This window comes from Bubalus bubalis, chromosome 3, assembly GCF_019923935.1.
Source record: "Bubalus bubalis isolate 160015118507 breed Murrah chromosome 3, NDDB_SH_1, whole genome shotgun sequence".
NCBI lineage: Eukaryota > Metazoa > Chordata > Mammalia > Artiodactyla > Bovidae > Bubalus > Bubalus bubalis.
In genome coordinates this window covers 57,002,103-57,023,397 of record NC_059159.1, presented here as the reverse complement: position 1 = coordinate 57,023,397, position 21,295 = coordinate 57,002,103, and the positions used below count along the sequence as shown (strand labels likewise).

Here is a 21,295-nt window from a genome sequence, read left to right as displayed (position 1 = left end):
CTGTATAGGTAGAGACTCTTGAAGAAGCAATTCCTTTCAGATAAATGGGAACCTCTAGGAAGAGGCTGCCGGAGGGGACAATGGCACCCCACTCCAGTGTTCTTGCCTGGAGAATCCCAAGGATGGGGGAGCCTGGTGGGCTGCCATCTATGGGGTCACACAGAGTCGGACACGACTGAAGCAACTTAGCAGCAGCAGCAGCAGCAGGAAGAGGCTGCACTTAAGTTGGGGCTCTAATGAGAATCAGGGTTTGGGTATGTTTGAATTGGAGAGGGAAAGGATGGCATTATGCAGGAGGGAAAACAGAAGTTTGAACGTACATGGAGGCAGGAAACTTGAAGCCTGATTCAAGGATAGGGAGTCGGGTGGTCTGGCTACCTCATATGAGTTTTCAGGTTGAGAGTGAAAGCTGGATACATCTGTTTGGATCAGACACAGCAGAACCTTGAACACTAGCCTGAGAAATTTCTTCATCGAGCAGAGGGGATTTTTTGGGATATCTTTGGGCCAAAAAGAAAAAAGAAGCACATCAAAACACAATATTCCTTCCACTGTCATAAACACAATGCCATATACGTTCATTTGGTCCAGAGGAGGGGGGACCTGCCTGTGTTTAAGATAATTGTAGTGTACTCCACTGTACTGAACTCCAAACTTCTGCCACCTGACCTTCAAGGCCAGGAGAAACTAGGCCATCCAGGTGTTGCCCCTTAACACAACCATCTGAGCTGTAGGGCGCACTCAGTGCCAGAGGGCCCAAATATTTAATTAAGGTCCTTGATAGGACGCTTTCCATCAAAAGTGCTATGCTAGGCTTCCTTTGTTTTTCCAAGGTTTAGGAAAGGCTTTGTGTCCATCTTTCCACTCTAGTTTAACGTAGTTTAAATGACACGAACCAGGGATATTTCTGGCTAGAGTTATGGTGTAGAGTCCTAGCTGTTCATTATCCACAGAATTCAAGCAGTAACCCTATTTGTGTTGCATTATAACTAACTCAGCTGAGCAGTCTGAGAAGCTACTCAATGCCTGGCATATAGCTGGTGCTCAAAAATATGGTACGCAAATACTTAACCACAGATTCAATAAATATGTAGGACTCCCTGGTAACTCAGATGGTAAAGAAGCTGTATGCAGGGCAGGAGACCTGGATTCGATCCCTGGATTGAGAAGATCCCCTGGAGAAGGGAATGGCTACCCACTCCAGTGTTCTTGTCTGGAGAATTTCATGGACAGAGGAGCCTGGTGAGCTACAGTCCATGGGGTCGCAAAGAATCAAACACAACTGAGCAACTAATATATATGTAATACATATTTAACAACATATTATACAATTTTTGACCCCCGGCTTTGATTTCCTAATTGTAATGACATAGAAATCTTTTAAAAGGACATAATTCTTAATATTTTTCAAAAGTTATAAAAAATGGTGTGACAAAAATAGAAATCTTTGCGTTAAATTAGGAAGAAGCAACATTTGAGAGGAATACAATTGAGATGTTGCCGAGGCAAGGGAAGAAGGGCAATTTGTAACCACAGTAACATAACTACAATAGAAGTAAGCATTTGAGAAGTTTTAGCAGGGACTTCCCTGGTGGTCCTGTGGCTAGGACTCCAAGATCCCAATGCAGGGGGCCTGGGTTCGATCCCTGGTTGGGGAACTAGATCCTGATTGCTGCAACTAAAAAGAACCCGTATGCAGCAATCAAAGTCAAAGATCCCCGCATGCTGCAGCTGGGACCTGGTACAGTCAAAGAAGTAAGAAGTTTCAGCAGCAATGAGTATTTATTATTTTGAATGAACTGTACATGAAACTTAAATTTTTACATGAAATATAAAAATCATCAAAAGTGCTGTATAGGATTATTTTAATATTAATTTATCCCCCCATGTGATCTAGTAGCTACACATTTTACCTTTTTTAATGATCTGACACATCATTACAATCATGTAAGAACTGTCCAATGTTAAAACATAAAAAAAAATATTAGTTTATTCCTCAAGAAAAGTACCACCAGTGATGCTTTACTGAACATGAAAAATAAACAGATGCCAGAGAATCAACTTTTCGGGAAAAAGAAATATCATAGAATTTCACGGGTGAATGCAAAGTCCAAAGCAGATCAGACTCTCAGCAGAACATTCTTGGGATATAACATCTTAATAGTGTGGGTTATCTCCTTGGGAGGCAGGTCACTGGTGTGCCAGAACTCAGCTTTTCTGGCCTACTTTCCAACAAAATGTCTAATGCCACGAACCTCTCATGACTCCTAAAATATTTAATACAGAGGATTTTCAGTCTTAGAATAGCCCTTGGAGTTAAGTTTGTCGTTGAAGAAGAAAGGAGTCATTGCTCACAGACGAGAGCCCTGCGCACCTTCCGCCGTCAGGCCGACCCGTGCCTCTGGTCCAGGCCAAGTGCGTGCTCCCCACAGCCGTCCTGGGTGCCCTGGCTGATGAAGTGACAGCAGGTCCTTCGGGTCACGCGTCCCAACTGGTCTCATTCAGTCCTAAGCAAACCAGCCTCTCTGATTCACCACCAGAGTTGTCTGGCTCTCCCGCCTCTTGGCTTTCTTGCTCCTCTGCCTCACCTTCCAGCACAGGGCGCTGGACGCTAACAGGAAAAGTCCCAGGGACAGAAGGACCAGGCCCAAGATGGAGATGATGGAGCCATGGGAGTTGAAGCTGTACGCCACGGCAGTGACCACGGTCCCGGTGATGAGGACCACCACGGCGAAGGGGATGACGCAGCGGTAGCAGGAGAGCTCAGCGCCCCCGGTGGCGGCCGCCAGCTGAATCTCACTGACCAGGGGCACCAAGGTAACCACCACTTCGCCATTGGCATTCTTTTCCATTGCCACCGGCTTGGGAGACTTTGGGGTTCCCAGGATCTCCTTTATGGGCTCGTCTGTCATTGTTACAGTGGTGTCTCCTAGCTGAGTTCACAGACTAGATCTGGGTGGTCTCCTCAGGGCAAAAACTGTGAAGACAGGAGATGTCAGCTGAATGCATTAGAGTGAGTCCCATAAGTAGCAGCAAAGGCCTGGGGAAACCCCAGTATGTTCTTTTCTTTTCTAGGAGACATGGATGCCTGTGAAAATCAACTTTAATGTATTTTTTCCCCCAACTTTGGCATTCTCTTTGCATTGGGCAGAAAGCAAGATAAAGCACAGAACCATAAAGAAAGGGAAGGTATAGAAGCAGGAAGTGCTTTACAGAGCTTAATGCTCTCCGGCAGCCTACAAATGTTTTACAAGCATTTCTCCTTTGTCTATTGCTTTCTTTCCTCTAAACACAGAGAATCCTTAATCTTAATCCCAAAACAACCTCATTCAAGAGGAGAGCGTGCTAGAAACAACATTTCGCACAGTCCGTTCCACACTCACAGCAACCTAGACGCTGCCAGTATTTCCGGGCATAACATGCATTCTTTCCAAACTATGGCCCATTCACTGTGCACCAAAGCAATGTCAAGACCGGCAGCCAGCATTTAAGTGATATTTTTCTACATCAACTGATGGTCAACAAGTCTTCATTGTTGTAACTATTAAATGCAATGAAGCAGGCATCCTGGGTCCATGGTGGGAGTGAAGTTTGGCAAAAATTCAGTGATAATAAGGCTAGGATTTGTGATCTAAAATGTGGCAATATCCTTTGATGCATTTGAAAAGAGAAAAATAAGAAAAGCAATTCAACAATTTTATTGGAAATAATTTTGTGCTTTTTTATATTGAAGAGGTCAACTATTAGAGTAATTAGCAGTTAATTTACAAATTTTCCATTAAATTCAACATGGAATTTTGACATTATATGTACCTCTTGTTTTAAAAGAATGAGCATACTAGATTTTCAATAAAGATTTACAAGCTCACTTTTACCCCATGCTCCAGTGTACAAAAATGTCATGCGACTCATCTTTGTAAATATTTTGAACCTGAACATTTCAGAAGGAAATCTGAAACTCTCCATCAAAAATCTCTAGTTGTAATTCCATCGCTGAGAAAACAGTGGACACTCCTGTCTTGTTAAGGCATGGCAAGTCATTCTCTTTCACCCTTGAGAAGTGATCTAGCAGCTAAATGGTTGAACAGTTACAGTTATGCTTTAAATGAAAGCACTTAAAGGAAGATAGCGGAGATGATTTCAGTGAGATGACAACTTTGATCCTGTTAAATACTCACTGAAAACTAATTCAACCCCAAAGTCAGACCTCACGGGTTCTTCCTTGCCCTGGGAGGTCAAAATATCACTCCTTGTCCAATGAACTAAAAGTTAGAGCTGTCTATTTGCATGAGACTTTCAGTCACCAAAATTAATCACTGCTATTCAAGATACCTTAATGACTGGCTAGATCAAAAAAAGCATATTTGAGATTCTGTCTGAAAGGAAAAAAAAAAAACTTCAACCCAAAGCTGAAACTTCAGCTAACTTAAAAATGAGGCTGTGTCCCCCAAAGGTTTATACTTACATGTACCTCAGAGAGAAGCAATCCATTACCAGGGAGACCCCTGGACTTGAGAGGGAAGGAACAGCAGTCTGAGCTTCTTCTTGGACTTCTGAGAAGGCAGCCTGTCACAGCACCTCTGTCAGGAAAGTGACGGGACAGGGATCTCTGGGGAGGAGAAAAGATATAAAATGCTGTGGGTTTTAGATCCTGAGCTCTTTCTCTCACTCTACCCCTTCCTAAATGACGCTTGTCTTTCCCTCTCTCTTTTTATTTCCTCCCCCGCCGGTTTGCTCCTCCCTGCCATTTTTTTTTTTTTTTTCCTTCTTTCTTTTCCTTGCCAGCAGACTCTGAGTTTTGGCTTCCCCCAGCTCTGCTCAATGACATGATAAGTCAGAATCATTTTAGAGTCCCCAGAGACACAGGAGGCAGCTTTTACTTTTATTTCTCTTGCAGCCTTTACTGAGCGCACTGCTTTGCATTACTCATTTTTTCCCCAGCCAGACTCCAAATCTTCCCCCGCCCAGCATGCATTTTCACAAGAAAATCCCCGAGTCAGCGTTGCAGACCCAGCTGAGGGGACGGGGCCGAAGGGACAGACACTTTTAGGGCTGCGGGAACAGCTGTGAAGTCATCGGGCAGCTGAATCCAGCCTCTAAGCCAACAAAAATCTATGTTCCTAGGTTTCCCGAGTATTATTTCTTCATGTGTGTGTGTGCTGGCCATCTGAAGCGTAATACCTCCCTCCCCCGTTCGCCTCATTGGATGATAATTCATTTAGGAATGAGGGTGGAAGATACAAATGTTTGTGGTTAAGGGTGAAAACCAGTCATTCTGATTTAAACATGATTACTAGGAAGTGAGTAGCCTTGGCAATACTGAAATTGTCATCATCACCATCTCTCATTTATAGAGCATCTCCCATGGGCATGGCACATGCAAGGTGCACGCATTAACACTGATGCTCACAACTTTACAAAGGAGTTTATAAGCAGTTTATAATGAGGCTCAGAAATGTTAAGCAATCTGACAAATGTCATAGAGAGAGAGACTCTTGGTTTAACTCTAGTCTTTAACAGGCACACTAATCATGCAAGGGGCTTGTTAAATGCAGATTCTGATTCAGTAGGTCTGTAGCTTGATCCTGGCTGATGCTAATCAGCTGCTCCTAGACCCACTTTAAGGAAGAAGATATTTTCAATATTCAAATACATATGACTGGATATATCATATTCTCAAACAATAAAGGTAAAGGTCTATTTCCCACCCCCTGTTGCCAAATGGGCTTTAAGCGACACATGAGCTATTTAAAATTTGAAAGCCACAGATTGTTTTTTGGAGCGAAAAATGAGATTTTATGGAGCGAAAAATGAGATCATACCGGGTGACTCTTATAAGCTCATCCTATACTTCTGTACCCATGGTGGAGTCATGTCAATGTATGGCATAAACCACTACAGTATTGTAAAGTAATTAGCCTCTAATTAAAATAAATAAATGTATATTTTAAAAAAGTTAGCCATCTTCTATTTTTAGTCTGTACAAGTTTTAATAACTTACTTTCAACTGATATAAGTAACACTAAAATATAAGTTAAATCTTGAAGGAGATTTGTTTTCCTTTCTCTTGAGTTAAATTTCTCTAATTTGCTAGTGGAGGGCATGGGTGTTCTCAGGCACCTCACCTCTGTTCTACCAGAGCTCACTCTTTCCAGCCTAGTCTAGAAATAAGGCCTTGGTGATTTTGTCATAAAGGGACAGGGGCGAGAAGTATTTCTTCATTGAAAAGAAATAAAGCTGAAAAGCTCCAGAGGCTTTGCTGAGTTAGGGAGCCCAGCCTGTTGAGCTGGGCTGGAGGGCCTCAGCTACCACTATCCTCAGACTTTAAAGATGTTGTTATAAGGGACACAGCCACCTTCCAGGAGGAGTGCTGTTGCTTGGTATTCGAGATAAGGGGTATTTAGAACCAGAGCATTTAAGCACTGGCCAGCAATGCCCTGGGAGGATGGGGATACTGGGGATTCTTGAGGAGCTCCATATGAGAGCAGCTATGTTTCCACTGCAAACTGTGAGCTTTGGGGGCAATTCCTCTTTACTTTCTAGCAGGGGCCTCTTCCCCCTCCCCACAGCATAATCCAATGACCCCACTGAAGCTCTGAATATCACCCTCTCCTGTTGAAGACCATGCTTCCCCATTGTCAAAGTCAAAGGTACATGATTTGAATTTCTCCCAGAAAGAAGCCATAGGCAACTGGTAAGCTCTTGGCTGAATTTATAATGAGGGGCAGAGAGTGTGTCTGTGAACTGGGAGCAGGGTCGGTCTGTCTGTGTTGCTCCTAACACTCAAGCCCTCCTCAGCCTTTTCAGGCTTCAGAATTCTAATTCTTATTCACAGAGCTGCATCTGCCCACACACACAGATGTACATCTTCAGATTCTAACAGCTGATGACTTGCACTGATTGATATAGAGAAGTAGAAAGCTTTGGGATAAAGCAGAAATTGTATTTCAAGAATAGATACCTGGGGCTTCCCTGGATGTCCAATGGTCAAGACTTCCCCTTCCAATGCAGTGGGTAGAGGTTCGATCCCTGGTTGGGAAGCCAAGATCCTACATGCCTGGAGGCAAAAAACCCACAAAAAAACACATGAAATAAAAGCAATATTTTAAGACATTCAAAAAAGACTTTAAAATGACCCATATCAAAAACAATCTAGAAAAAAAGATGAAATGACTTAAAAAAAAATGAAGAATAGATACCTATCATTACACCCAAGTACACCTGCAGTTTTAAATGACTTTTAAGTCTTCAAATCAAAATTCAAAGAGAATTTCTAGTGATCAAAAGTCTTTGAATGACTTTTTGTCCCTCCTCTCTGTGCCTATTAGAAATTAAACCCTCCTGAGAGTGCCTTAAGAAACACCTGCCCCCCATGCAAAATCTCATCTATAAAGCAACTAGCCTTTTTTTCTGCAAGCCTGTCCTCAGAAGGGAGAGGAAATCTTTCTGGTTCTTTTTAAACACTAGGCTCCAGGAGATTCCTTTAAGCTTTGAAAGCTTTTCAAAAAGCTTCCAATTCACGAATTAAATCTACATCCTCTTACCCCACCTCACCCTCCAAAGACTTCCACATTTCTCTTCCAGATCTTTCAAAAACCAGAGATCCTTACCTTTCCTAGCCAGAATTGGACTGAGACAGCTGCCAGCTCTGGCCTACAGCCACCCAGAGACGGGGATGCAAATCACTACACTAGGGACCGTAGGCAAAGTACTCAGCGAGGCTTAAACACAATCAAGGGACCGGAGAAAAACTGATGAGAGGAAATTCCTTAAGTGCTGCTGTATTTTCTTCTCCATTTCCCTCTACGAAAATGGAATCCATATAATTTTTTTTTAAAAAAAGGGATCCAAGTTTAGACAGGGTGCCCTCCTTTGTTTTTCTTTCTTTGTGTCCTCATTCAGGCTTTCATTTTCAAGATTTTCCTTTTCCAAAGCCCCTATTCTGAGACTATTCTTCTGTAGGACTATGAACCTGAAGAAAAGAATTTTGCAATTCTTGTCCTACCCCTCTGGAAGGGTCTGTGGTTGGGGAAGTATGTAAGGTGGGCAGTGAGGAGGTAAACTTATTATTATTATTATTTTTTCTCACCATGACAAGCAAGTGATAAAGGAAGTAAAGGAAGAAGAGATCAGCTGATGGTGAAATGGTCTTTGGTGCCCTGTGGGGACTCTATCCCTAAAGCCAGAGGAGAGGTCTTGTCATGCTGTTCATGAGAGGATGGGAAGGCACCGTGGAAATGGAGGTGCACAGGAAAATCACATCTCTAGGCAACAGAGCCAACATTCTACCAAAGACATCATAAAAAGCAGAATTAAGGAACACTGCTATTTTGCAGAAAATTTCCCCAAATTAGGGGCAAAAATCTCATTGTACTTAGAAACAAGCCAGAAACAAAGTTATTTAGATAAGCAGGATATAGAAGTTGAAGAGGAAGATGGAGCGTAGCATGACCAAGAGGAGATTTTGCTTGTTTACCTTTAGTAGAAGCCAAATGTTCAGTTTCTCGATTGGAAAGGGTAACGTGTTGATTTTGCCATTGGATAGATGCTGTTGAAGACCTGGAAATTCCTCCTTTGGGAAAGCACAGACTTCATTTTGTGAGACGCATCCCCATGTGCACTTGATTACTCACATACTTACTTTCAGTTTGCTTTGCTTGGTGGGGTTGAATTGACTTTTTTTTCAGCAGCCCTGAAGATGCCAGTTCTTCCTGGCCCTCTGTCCAATCACCACATCGTCTGATCTCTGTCATCACCCAGTCTAGTTGCATCCAGTGAGGTTCGGGAAGCTGGCCAGAGTTTCTCCTTTCCAATGCTTCTTTTAAGGGTGTGTCTGCATTTATGCTCTAAAATCATGGACGTTTTGGAAAGTGATCTGTGCTTGTGTGTTCAGTTTGGATAACAGGTCATATTATTATTGCTACCCCACCCCCTCCCCAAAGCACTTCTATTTGAGGACTAGACAATCAAATAGAGAGATCTGATAGTAACAGGTGAAATGATGGGTATGCCTTCAGTTTGGTTCAGTTCAGTCACTCAGTCGTGTCTGACTGTTTGTGACCCCATGAACCACAGCATGCCAGGTCTCCCTGTCCTTCACCAACTCCCAGAGTTTACCCAAACCCATGTCCACTGAGTCAGTGATGCCATCCAGCCATCTCATCCTCTCTCATCCCCTTCTCCTCCCACCCTCAATCTTTCCTAGCATCAGGGTCTTTTCCAATGAGTCAGCTCTTGGCATCAGGTGGCCAAAGTATTGGAGTTTCAGCTTCAGCATCAGTCCTTCCAATGAACACCCAGGACTGATCTCCTTTAGGATGGACTGGTTGGATCTCCTTAGATATAAGTATATATTTTACTATAGTAAGGTACCCAAAACTCAGAAAATCCTCCCAGATACAGAAAGAAATACACATGTTTTAGATGCAGACTGTGGTCACCATTCTCTTAGCCATTTCGTTCTGAGTTATGAAAGATTCAGTTCAGTTCAGTTCAGTCGCTCAGTCATGTCCGACTCTTTGCAACCCCATGAATCACGGCACTCCAGGCCTCCCTGTCCATCACTGACACCAGGAGTCCACCCAAACCCATGTCCGTCAAGTCGGTGATGCCATCCAGCCATCTCATCCTCTGGTGTGTCCTTCTCCTCCTGCCTCCAATCTCTCCCAGCATCAGTCAACTCTTTTCCAATGATTCAACTCTTCGCATGAGGTGGCCAAAGTACTGGAGTTTCAGCTTTATTATCAGTCCTTCCAATGAACACTCAGGACTGATCTCCTTTAGAATGGACTGGTTGGATCTCCTTGCAGTCCAAGGGACTCTCAAGAGTCTTCTCCAACACCACAGTTCAAAAGCATCAATTCTTCGGTGCTCAGCCTTCTTCACAGTCCAACTCTCACATCCATACATGACCACTGGAAAAACCATAGCCTTGACTAGATGGACCTTTGTTGGCAAAGTAATGTCTCTGCTTTTCAATATGCTGTCTAGGTTGGTCATAACTTTTCTTCCAAGGAGTAAGCATCTTTTAATTTCATGGCTGCAGTCACCATTTGCAGTGATTTTGGAGCCCCCCAAAATAAAGTCTGACACTGTTTCCACTGTTTCCCCATCTATTTCCCATGAAATGATGGGACCAGATGCCATGATCTTCATTTTCTGAATGTTGAGCTTTAAGCCAACTTTTTCACTCTCTTCTTTCACTTTCATCAAGAGGCTTTTTACTTTCTCTTCACTTTCTGCCATAAGGGTGGTGTCATCTGCTTATCTGAGGTTATTGATATTTCTCCCGGCAATCTTGATTCAAGCTTGTGTTTCTTCCAGCCCAGCCTTTCTCATGATGTACTCTGCATATAAGTTAAATAAGCAGGGTGACCATATACACACTTGATATACTCCTTTTCTTATTTGGAACCAGCCTGTTGTTCCATGTCCAGTTCTAACTGTTGCTTCCTGACCTGCATACAGGTTTCTCAAGAGGCAGATCAGGTGGTCTGGTATTCCCATCTCTTTCAGAATTTTCCACAGTTTATTGTGATCCACACAGTCAAAGGCTTTAGCATAGTCAATAAAGCAGAAATAAATGTTTTTCTGGAACTCTCTTGATTTTTCGATGATCCAGCAGATGTTGGCAATTTGATCTCTGGCTCCTCTGCCTTTTCTAAAACCTGCCTGAACATCTGGAAGCTCATGGTTCACATATTGCTGAAGCCTGGCTTGGAAAATTTTGAGCATTACTTTACTAGCGTGTGAGATGAGTGCAATTGTGTGGTAGTTTGACATTCTCCGGCATTGCCTTTCTTTGGGATTGGAATGAAAACTGACCTTTTCCAGTCCTGTGGCCACTGCTGAGTTTTCCAAATTTGCTGGCATATTGAGTGCAGCACTTTCACAGCATCATCTTTCAAGATTTAAAGTAGCTCAACTGGAATTCTATCACCTCCACTAGCTTTGTTCGATTATATAAACATAAAAATCCGGAGCTGATGAAATCAAGTAACACTTTGGGAACTGAAGGAGGGATGAATAAATTCTCTCTCACTGTAACAAGAACTCATCATCTTTCTGGTCCCAAAGGAGAAGAACTGATTTTCCTGTTTCAAATATGAATATATACTGAAACAGCTATGATCCTGGTATGTTCCAGGTATCTTGCACAGTCCTCTATGTTTGTATACCATTTCTTCAGAGGCCTAAGATGAGGAAGATCAAAGGTAAAGAGCCATAGCAAATTGGGCTGATGCTTTCCCAAGAGAAGTGCCCAACCCTTGGGTCAGTCTCCCTCATTGGGCTATGGGTCATGTAATCAGGGGCTAGTGTAGACCACCAGTTTTGCCTTCTCCAGGGAAGGAAAGGGAAGGGACCACAATGCCCTCCACTCCTGACCATTCTTGCTGATCCCTGATAATATAGGGCCCTTCTATGCCTTTTGACAGAAGCAGTGTCCCCCCAGCCTCAGGTGACAAATGTCATTTGACCATAAAATGATACGCACAAGCATTGTGCCCAATCCACTCCTGCTGCTGCTGCTGCTGCTGCTAAGTCGCTTCAGTCGTGTCTGACACTGTGTGACCCCATAGATGGCAGCCCACCAGACTCCCCTGTCCCTGGGATTCTCTAGGCAAGAACACCGGAGTGGGTTGCCATTTCCTTCTCCAATGCAGGAAAGTGAAAAGTGAAAGTGAAGTCACTCAGTCGTGTCCGACTCTTAGCAACCCCATGGACTGCAGCCTACCAGGCTCCTCCATCCATGGGATTTTCCAGGCAAGAGTACTGGAGTGGGTTGCCATTGCCTTCTCTGAATCCACTCCTAATCAGCCCCAAATCTCTAGATTTCCACATCAGTCTGGTCCCAGGGATTTGAAACCACCCTGTAACACACACAATTTTCTAAAATTCCTTATCTGTGATGTTCTGTACGGTCAGCTAGTTTCTCTTGCTCCACATCCATAGGGTAGAACTTGCCTTCTGACCTGATTCTCCAGATCCCAGTTGTGTAGCTCTGGTCTTAAAGTGATTGGCAAGGGATGGGCATGCCATTTTGGGCTCGACTCCCAAACAATGAAACCGTAGATTTTAAGCTCTGTGCCTCAGTAAGAGGAACGTGCATTGAGTTTCTTTTCACAGGCAGATTTTGTTATGTCTTGGTTTTGGAGAAAGAAATGGGGGTGCAAAGGGTGTCACTGTCCCCAGATCTAACTCCAGGCTGCTTCGTTCTGCGTTGACCTATACAATACGTCCAGTCTGGTGAGGAGAGAGCACAGTAATGCTTATCAAGCATCTAATATGCACCACTGACATACAGACCCTGTCTCAGGTACTTGTATTTTTATTTTACTGATGAGGAAACTAAAACCAAGCTGAGTGAAGTACTTTCCTGGGATCCGCTGATGTTTATTGCAACCCTTTTGGGTGCCAGGGGCTTGCTGGATGTTCTAGCTGAGCAGATAGAAACCAGTAAGCAAAGCAAGGTCTCTGCTGTCAGGGAGCTTACAGCCCAGAACAGGAAAGCCACAGGTAATTTTTCTCTCAAGAAAGAATACCAAACTGCTATGAGAAACCTCTGGAAGATAGGCTGTGGAAGAAACAGCCTATATATAAATGTAGCTCGTGTGTGTGTGCTAAGTCACTTCAGTCATGTCCAACTCTTTGCAACTCTATGGACTGTAGCCTACCAGGCTCCTCTGTCCATGAAGAAATTCATACAGGAGGGGAGTCACTACAATGGTAGAATCAGTAAAACTTGACAGTCAAGAGAGGGGGTTGGTAAGGTTTTTAAGTCTATGTAATTAATGGCTTGGTGATATTGTCGGCAGAAACAGAGGGCAGGGCGTGGAGGGTATACACTTAGCTTGTTTATCACAGCTATCCATTTCTCCAACAGAGAGGCAAATGCCGGAGGAAGTGGCCTTCCTCTCTGACTACTGATTTGTGACACATGGTGTGAGTTGCCAAATATGTTTTTATAGTCTCACCGATGAGTTTTCCACTAAAAGTAAAATCGAATTTATAATTCAGTTCATTTTATGAAAACAGAACTGCAGACACATATGCAATACACATACATGATTAGAGATTGCTAGCTTTCTGTCTGAACAACAAATAAATATTTAAGAATTCTCACTCAAGACTTTGAATGTACTGACTATAAGCAAATAATGTATTGATTCAATTTTAAACTACTCAAAAACAAGAACATAGCTGTGCAGTTCTTTTTGTACAGTGCCTAGCATGAAAAAAGCACCTCATAGATGTTTTCTGGGAATGAAAATGATTTCTTCTCCCAGTGATCACTCTCCGAAGTACCACTCACATACAAAAGTAAGTATAGAATGTTCATAACACTTTACAATCAGAGAAACAGCCTTTGTTATTAAAATTCAGTTCAGTTCAGTTCAGTCACTCAGTCGTGTCCAACTCTTTGTGACCCTATGGACTGCAGCATGCCCAGGCTTCCCTGTCCATCACCAACTCCCAGAGCTTACTCAAACTCATGTCCATCAAGTTGGTGATACGATCCAACCTCATCCTCTGTCATCCCCTTCTCCTCCCACCTTCAATCTTTCCCAGCATTAGGATCTTTTCCCATGAGTCAGTTCTTCACATCAGGTGGCCAAAATATTGGCACTTCAGCTTCAGCATCAGTCCTTCCAATGAATATTCAGGATTTATTTCCTTGAGGACTGACTGCTTGATCTCCCTGCTGTCCTAGTGACTCTCAAGAGTCTTTTCCAACACTACACTTCAAAAGCATCAATTCTTCAGCACTCAGCTTTCTTTATAGTTCAACATTTGCATCCATACATGACTACTGGAAAAACCATAGCTTTGACTAGAAGGGCCTTTGTTGGCAAAGTAATGATTCTGCTTCTTAATATGCTGTCTAGGTTGGTCATAGCTTTTCTTCCAAGGAACCAGTGAAGAGCTAATTTTATGTTACCCCATGAGTTAAAGGTTAAATATAAAGGCAGTCCTAGTCCATTCTGGATTTTTTTAAGAAATGTCCTGTTTGGGGCTCTCTCAGTGTAAGCAAGCTTTCACATTGGGATTTACCAGGATCACATTAACTAGAAAATCCCTCATAAGTTTCTAAAACATAGTATCAGTAATGGTGTGAATGAGTAAGGAAAATTTTTGCCAAATAAGTAAACAAGTAAAAGGATGACTCTACACTGAAGTCAGATATAAACTTGAAAACTGAGATATTATTCAAATGGATTATTTCAAAGTGTCCAGATATTTAGTGCTAAGTACTTTAGTTATTTAGTTGTAACTAAATAATTATTCATTTATTATTTGCATTTTTCCAGGATTCTTTGCGTGGTGGGCATCTTGTAGACCCTGCAATGGCTTTACCTAATAAGAAACACATATTTATTGAACACTTAATTTGTATTATATTGTTATATACTTTTTGTAGATTTATTTTTTGTTTAATACTCATAAGTAATCCAACAGGTAGGTGTCAGACAGTGTTGATATACAAATGAAGAGATTAAGTGACTTGTTTGGGGAAGTACCATTTGAAAAATGGTGAAACTAGAACCAAAGCCTGTTTAAAGATTTTGACCCAATCGAAAAATGAGCCAAAGAACTAAATAGACATTTCTCCAGAGAAGATACACAGATGGCTAACAAACACATGAAAAGATGCTCAACATCACTCATTATCAGAGAAATGCAAGTCAAAACCACAATGAGGTACCATTTCACGCCAGTCAGAATGGCTGCGATCCAAAAGTCTACAAGCAATAAATGCTGGAGAGGGTGTGGAGAAAAGGGAACCCTCCTACACTGTTGGTGGGAATGCAAACTAGTACAGCCACTATGGATAACAGTGTGGAGATTTCTTAAAAAACTGGAAATAGAACTGCCTTATGACCCAGCAATCCCACTGCTGGGCATACACACTAAGGAAACCAGAAGGGAAAGAGACACGTGTACCCCAATGTTCATCGCAGCACTGTTTATAATAGCCAGGACATGGAAGCAACCTAGATGTCCATCAGCAGATGAATGGATAAGAAAGCTGTGGTACATATACACAATGGAGTATTACTCAGCCATTAAAAAGAATACATTTGAATCAGTTCTAATGAGGTGGATGAAACTGGAGCCTATTATACAGAGTGAAGTAAGCCAGAAAGAAAAACACCAATACGGTATACTAACGCATATATATGGAATTTAGAAAGATGGTAACAATAACCCTGTGTATGAGACGGCAAAAGAGACACTGATGTATAGAACAGTCTTTTGGACTCTGTGGGAGAAGGAGAGGGTGGGATGATTTGGGAGAATGGCATTGAAACATGTATAATATCATATATGAAACGAGTTGCCAGTCCAGGTTCCATGCACGATACTGGATGCTTGGGGCTGGTGCACTGGGATGACCCAGAGGGATGGTACAGGGAGGGAGGAGGGAGGAGGCTTCAGGATGGGGAACACGTGTATACCTGTTGCGGATTCATGTTGATATATGACAAAACCAATACAATATTGTAAACTTAAAAAATAAAAAAAAATAAAGATTACCTCTTAATTCCTGTGCATTATCGTTTCTGTGTTCAGATGATATGCACTCTTTCTGTTGCTCATAGGAATTTACAGTCACAACAGAATAAACTCTGGGTTTGGACAAGCTTGTTTTGCCAGAAAAAACATACAATCACCTTCCCACAGAACCTCTGTAGTGACCCATTGATGAGAATAGGATCAGCTCAAGAAACTGTTGGGAAGCATTTTTATTCACTTAAAAACTTTGATGTTCTCGACGTGAGTGGGTGGTGGGAAAGGGAGCCATTTGCCAAGCAGAACTGAGGTCAAACTAGAACTGTTTATCTTAATGAATTTATCTTATGGAGCAGTGCAGAGAACAGATCTCTCGCTTTCTTTCTTTAGATAAAAATTTTAAAGTCTTGTTTCACAAAGGTCCTTTCTGTCTCCTTCTTGCTTACTTAGATAAACTACATAGGAAACAGGCATTATTGTCTTTGTGAAAGCAGTTGTAAAACTTGGTAAAACTAATGACCCTGAGATAGCACATGACCAAAGAATGAGAACGCATTTTCTTTCCTCCTTCTCACTGAGGGCTCCAAGTCCACTTTGAACTCCAATGGACCACAGAGCCTGGTCAGTAAGTCTGCCATTGGCATCTCTGGATGACTTCTAACTTGAGGGGCTCCATGGTCTCAGCAGGGCCTCTCTTGCCTGATTAATTTCTATTTATTTTCTAAGGTAAACTTGGTTTGGAAAAGTTTCTTTACAGTTCTGATATGACTCGTTCTTTCTTTCCAGGGTTACAGGATAAGGTTTTGGATCGCTTCCACAACAAAATTAACATTTCTGACTCTTCACTCTTGTGCAATGAAAGCAACCATAAACTGAAAGTCAGGAAATCTGAGTTTGAAGCTTTTTTCCTCTTTGTGGCCCTGGGCAAGACACCCAACCTCTCAGAGTCCCATCTGTCAGATCTCAGGGTCCTGTCTTGTAGATTGTTTACTATGCTTTTCTTTCTATTTTAAAAATCCTATTTGGGCTTCTATAATTTCCCATATCATTATCAGAGCACATAGATGAGACGACTAAGGGAAAGAGCTAACAAAACTACCCAAGCTCTCATGATATGACTGATGGGGAAGCCCAGGGATGAGTCTCTTTGGGGACAGGAAGCAAGTACTCCTGTGTCTTCAAGGTTTGGAGACACAGAATTTTTCAAGTTGGAGAAGCAATTGGGACCCCCAAGAACTGCCCAGAAAGTGTCACATGGAGTGTGCAATTCTTCAGTGCTTCTCCTGTCCCAGGAATCCAGGAAGAGTAGCTCTCCCGCTGTGTGAGTTGTACTAAAGCAGTAGATTCCTATATAAGCACCCAGCTCAGAACAGAGAAAAGAATTAGATACTTGGTTAGTCTCTTTCTGAAATTCCATTTTATTTTCTTTGAGTTTGCAATTTTACCACTGTCAAATATATTCTGTATACCAGTGAGGAGTTGGATTACCTGCTTTAGACTTGCACGGGGTACTTATAAAAAGTACTGGTTTCAGGGCTCTACCCCAGACCTACTGTGTTCCTGTATCAGGATATTTGTGCATGTGTGTGTATGCTGGTAGATCTGGAATCTGTATTTTTTATTCATACCTCACATGAAGTTTGAGATCTTCTGCTCAACACTAATATAACAATCTATTGAGTGCATGAGCCTACACGTCTCTGGTTAATACCATCAATGGTTCCCCTTCATTGAAGAGTCACCTTCAGCTTAGATCAAATTATAGATATCTGTACAATAGACTACGTCACGTTCCTCTCGCCTGTTGGTTCTTTTGGATACTCGGGATGCTCTTTACTCATTTTTCCTGATACTTCGAGCATCACCTGCTCCCCTGATAAATCCTCCACCACCTTAGGACCAGGCAGAGTTGAGTTCCTTACACTGTATCCTTATACTGCTCTATGCTAGGGTTTCTCAACCTAGGCTCTTTGGACATTTGGGGCTGGATAGCTCTTTGCTGTGGGAGGCTGTCTTGTTTATTGATGAATCTTAGCAGCATTCTTGGCTCTACCCACGAGATTCCAGTAGCAGCTCCTGAGTTGTGAAACCGGAAATGTCTTCAGGCACCGCCAAATGTCTCTTGAGGAGCAAAGCTGTACCTGGTTGAGGGCACTGCCCTAGACTTACAAACATCATAGCCCGAACCAAGTCATGTGGGCAGTTGCTGCTCATTTATCTCCTCTGAGATCCCGAGTTCCAGAGTAGGGGTTTTGCCTAGTGTATTCTTGTGTCCCCTGTGCCAACGCACAGCACCTTAACCCTTAAAACTTAAAAAAAAAATGTTTATGTATTTGGCTGCATCAGTCCTTCACTGTTGACTCCTGTTGTGTCATGAGGGACCTTTCGTGTGGCACATGGACTCTCTGGGTGTGGCGCGTGGACTCCGGAATGTGAGGGCTTCAGCAGTTGCCGCGCACAGATTTCCTTGCTCAGAGGCATGTGAGAGCTTATCTCCCCAAACAGGGATCTCAGCTGCGTCCCCTGCACTGTGAGGTGGGTTGTTAGACCCTGGGCCTCCAGGGAAGTCCCCTTAGCAAAACTTGACTGATGCACTAGGTGTCAGAAGAGCTACATTTTAGCTTATCTTGGAGGGCTGTATGTTTCAGATGTGGCAACTCTGGACAAACCAGTTAGCATCCCTGTGCCTCAGTTTCCCTCACTTGTAACCCTCAGCCTTGTGCGTTTGCGTTGCCCATGGATGGAATGAGAACGGGTCTGTAAAAGTGCAAAGTGGAGAAGGAAGCCTGCTGAAGGCAACGTGAGGAAGATAAGGTTCTCTCATGTTTTCTCCAGACACAAAGCTTGGGGAGTACTGAAAATTCAGGTTATGCAAACTGTACAGTGCCCTGTACCAATATCTGGAAGAGATCTTTAATCTGGAGCATTATAAACGCAAGGAACTTTGTTAAAATGAACAGACTGTGGAAACCTTAAAGGCTCAACTCCCTGCCCCAGATAGGCCTTGTGGGTCTAATAAGGACCCAGCCGGGCCTGAGGGGGCCCTCTCTGCCCAAGTCCGGTCCAGTGTTCTGTGCCCTCCAGGGGCTGTCAAACCCTTTCCTTAGCCCCATTCTGTTCTGTTCTGTGCTGGGGCTCCCTTGTTTCCTGGCCTTGAATGTCAGTGCAGGAAGTTACCAGGTTTTACATCTGTAATTGCACAGAATACGTGGCATTAATAAGGGAGCCTCTTCACTCTTTGTAAAGAGTTTTTCCTCTAGTACAGCCTATGGAATTCCTCTCCAGTTATTTATTATCTTCAGGAAGGGTCTCCCCCCACTCTGTCTCTCTCTCTTTGCTTACCTACTTTATGACTTCCTTTTACACCCTGGGCATTCCATCGCTGTGGCCTCTGTGCTCTCCCAGCACTGTGGTGGGCTGGTTTATATACCTCCCTCCCTTTTTTAACAGAATGAATTAGTTTCCATGTTGAGTTCAGCTGAGAAAAACCTCTGCTGCATGGAAACGTAGGCTCTGACACGTGTGTGTGTGTGTGTGTATGCCACCATCAGCTCCCCTCCAGCTGCAGGCAGCCAGAACTTCCCCATTAATTATTTCACATCCCAAACATGAAGGCTACAAAAGCATTCACAAATTGTAAAACTACACAGACATGTCAAAAAGTCCTGAATGCATATACTGTTAGGGCTACAAGAGAGCTTGGTTACCATTTAATCTAGCTCTTCCATTTGAAGTTTGTGACTATTGAAGCCTGACTTCCTCAGAGTATTTTCTTTGCAGTCTGACCATCTCAAAAAACCACCCTGAATCATTCTGTTCCTCTTTAAATGCATCACAGATAATCTCTATATTCCAACTTTTTCTGTACTTCATGATCCTTTCTCTAAGGTTAAAATAATAAGTTCCTTTCAATACAGGGCTTGGAGACATCTCATCTGAAAGAAGTGGTAGGTGTTTCTAAAATGGTGAGGTCTATGTATTTTTACAGTAACACATGGTTTAGGGCAATGAACAGGATGTTTTTCCCATTGTCGTCATTGTTCAGTCCCTAAGCAGACTCTTTGTGACCCCATAGACTAAAAGCATGCCAGGTTTCCCTGTCCTTCACTAGCTCCTGGAGTTAAATCAAAGTCATGTCCATTGAGTCGGTGATGCCATCCAACCGTCTCATCCTCTGTCATCCCTTTCTCCTCCTGCCTTCAATCTTTCCCAGCATCATGTCTTTTCCAATGAGACAGCTCTTCGCATCAGGTGACCAAAGTATTGCAGCTTCAGCTACGGCATCAGTCCTTCCAAAAATATTCAGGGTTGATTTCCTTTTGGATTGACTGGTTTTATCCTTGCAGTCCAAGGGACTCTCAAGAGTCTTGTCCAGCACCACAATTGGAAAGCATCAATTCTTTGTCCCTTAGCCTTCTTTGCGGCCTAAATCTCACATCTGTAAGTGCGTACAGGAAACACTATAGCTTTGACTCTATGGACCTCTGTCTGCAAAGTGATGTCTCTGCTTTTTAATATGCTGTCTGGGTTTGTTATAGCTTTTCTTCCAAGGAGTAAGCATCTTTTAATTTTGTGACTGCAGTCACTGTCTGCAGTGATTTTTGAACTCAAGAAAATAAATTTGTCACTGTTTCCACTTTTTCCCCATCTCAGTCATTCAGTTGCTCAATTGCGTCTGTCTCTTTGTGACCACATGGACTGCAGCATGCCAGGCTTCCCTGTCCTTCACCAACTCCTGGAGCCTGCTCAAACTCATGTCCATCGAGTCAGTGATGCCATCCAATCATCTCATCTTCTGTCATCCCCGTCTCCTCCTGCGCTCAATCTTTCCCAGCATCAGGATCTTTTCCAAGGAGACAGTTCTTCGCATCAGGTGGCCAAAGTATTGGAGTTTAAGTTTCAGCATCAGTCCTTCCAATCAATATTGAGGACTAATTTTCTTGAGGATGGACTGGTTGGACCTCCTTGCAAGACTTTCAAGAGTCTTCTTCAGCACTCAGCTTTCTTTATAGTCCAACTCTCACATCCATACATCACTACTGGAAAAACCATAGCTCCGACTAGATGGACAGTTGTTGGCAAAATAATGTCTCTGCTTTTTAATATGCTATCTAGGTTTGTCATAGTCTTTCTTCCAAGGAGCAAACATCTTTTAATTTCATGGCTGCAGTCACCATCTGCAGTGATTTTGGAGCCCCCCAAAATAAAGTCTGTCACTATTTCCACTGTTTCCCCATCTATTTGCCATGAAGAGATGGGATGGGTTGCCAGGCACCTGCTACTAGGTTATCTGAAGAGCACATGGACAGTTTTTGGGTTTTATTTTTTAGAAAAGGAATAAGCAGTCTGTTTTCTTGTGTTCTCAGAGTAGGAATCCATGGGTATTGAGGATCTCTGGGAACTTGTAAATTTCCTTCTCTGTTCTTTTTGTCCTGCTTCCATAGTCTCATGAGCTGCTGCTTCTTGTGGAAATAGATCTTGACCTTCTTCCTCTACTCCTCCAGGGTGACTCTAACTGCCTGGTTCTCCAGCCAGCCTCCTGAGCCAGGTGCCCTAGGTAGGGAAACTTCTGCATAAGGTTCAGACGCAGGACTCAGAGAGCAGCAGGAACATCATCCACTTTTTTGTCATGGAGTGCTGGGATCCCTGAAATGCCCCGAGGCAGTCCAGAGCAGCCTGGCCTCGTGTGGTCCTGGGAGCAGCATGCCTGTGGGCAGAGGACAGCGGGCTTGCTCAGTGGGGCATGCGAAGACATTGCTGCCCCTGCCAAGCAGGCGGGATG

The 21,295-nt window shown here is 43.1% G+C and overlaps 1 protein-coding gene across 4 annotated transcripts; it reads right to left on the bottom strand.

Annotated features, from left to right (window-relative positions):
* Nucleotides 1–1,763: 1,763 nt before the first annotated feature.
* TMEM100 (transmembrane protein 100) lies at nt 1,764–7,027 on the bottom strand. 4 transcript variants are annotated; one of them, XM_006051664.3, is made up of 3 exons: nt 6,962–7,027; nt 4,466–4,609; nt 1,764–2,977 (listed from the first exon to the last, which is right to left on the bottom strand). In XM_006051664.3, exon 3 carries the CDS (start codon nt 2,910–2,912, stop codon nt 2,508–2,510), a length of 405 nt encoding a protein of 134 aa, XP_006051726.1. In that variant the 5' UTR covers nt 2,913–2,977; nt 4,466–4,609; nt 6,962–7,027; the 3' UTR covers nt 1,764–2,507. The 4 variants fall into 4 exon arrangements, with proteins under 4 accessions (XP_006051726.1, XP_044795585.1, XP_044795586.1 ...); XM_044939650.1 differs by lacking the exon at nt 6,962–7,027 and adding an exon at nt 5,011–5,123; XM_044939651.1 differs by lacking the exon at nt 6,962–7,027 and adding an exon at nt 4,881–4,992.
* Between the last annotated feature and the right edge of the window lie 14,268 nt (nt 7,028–21,295).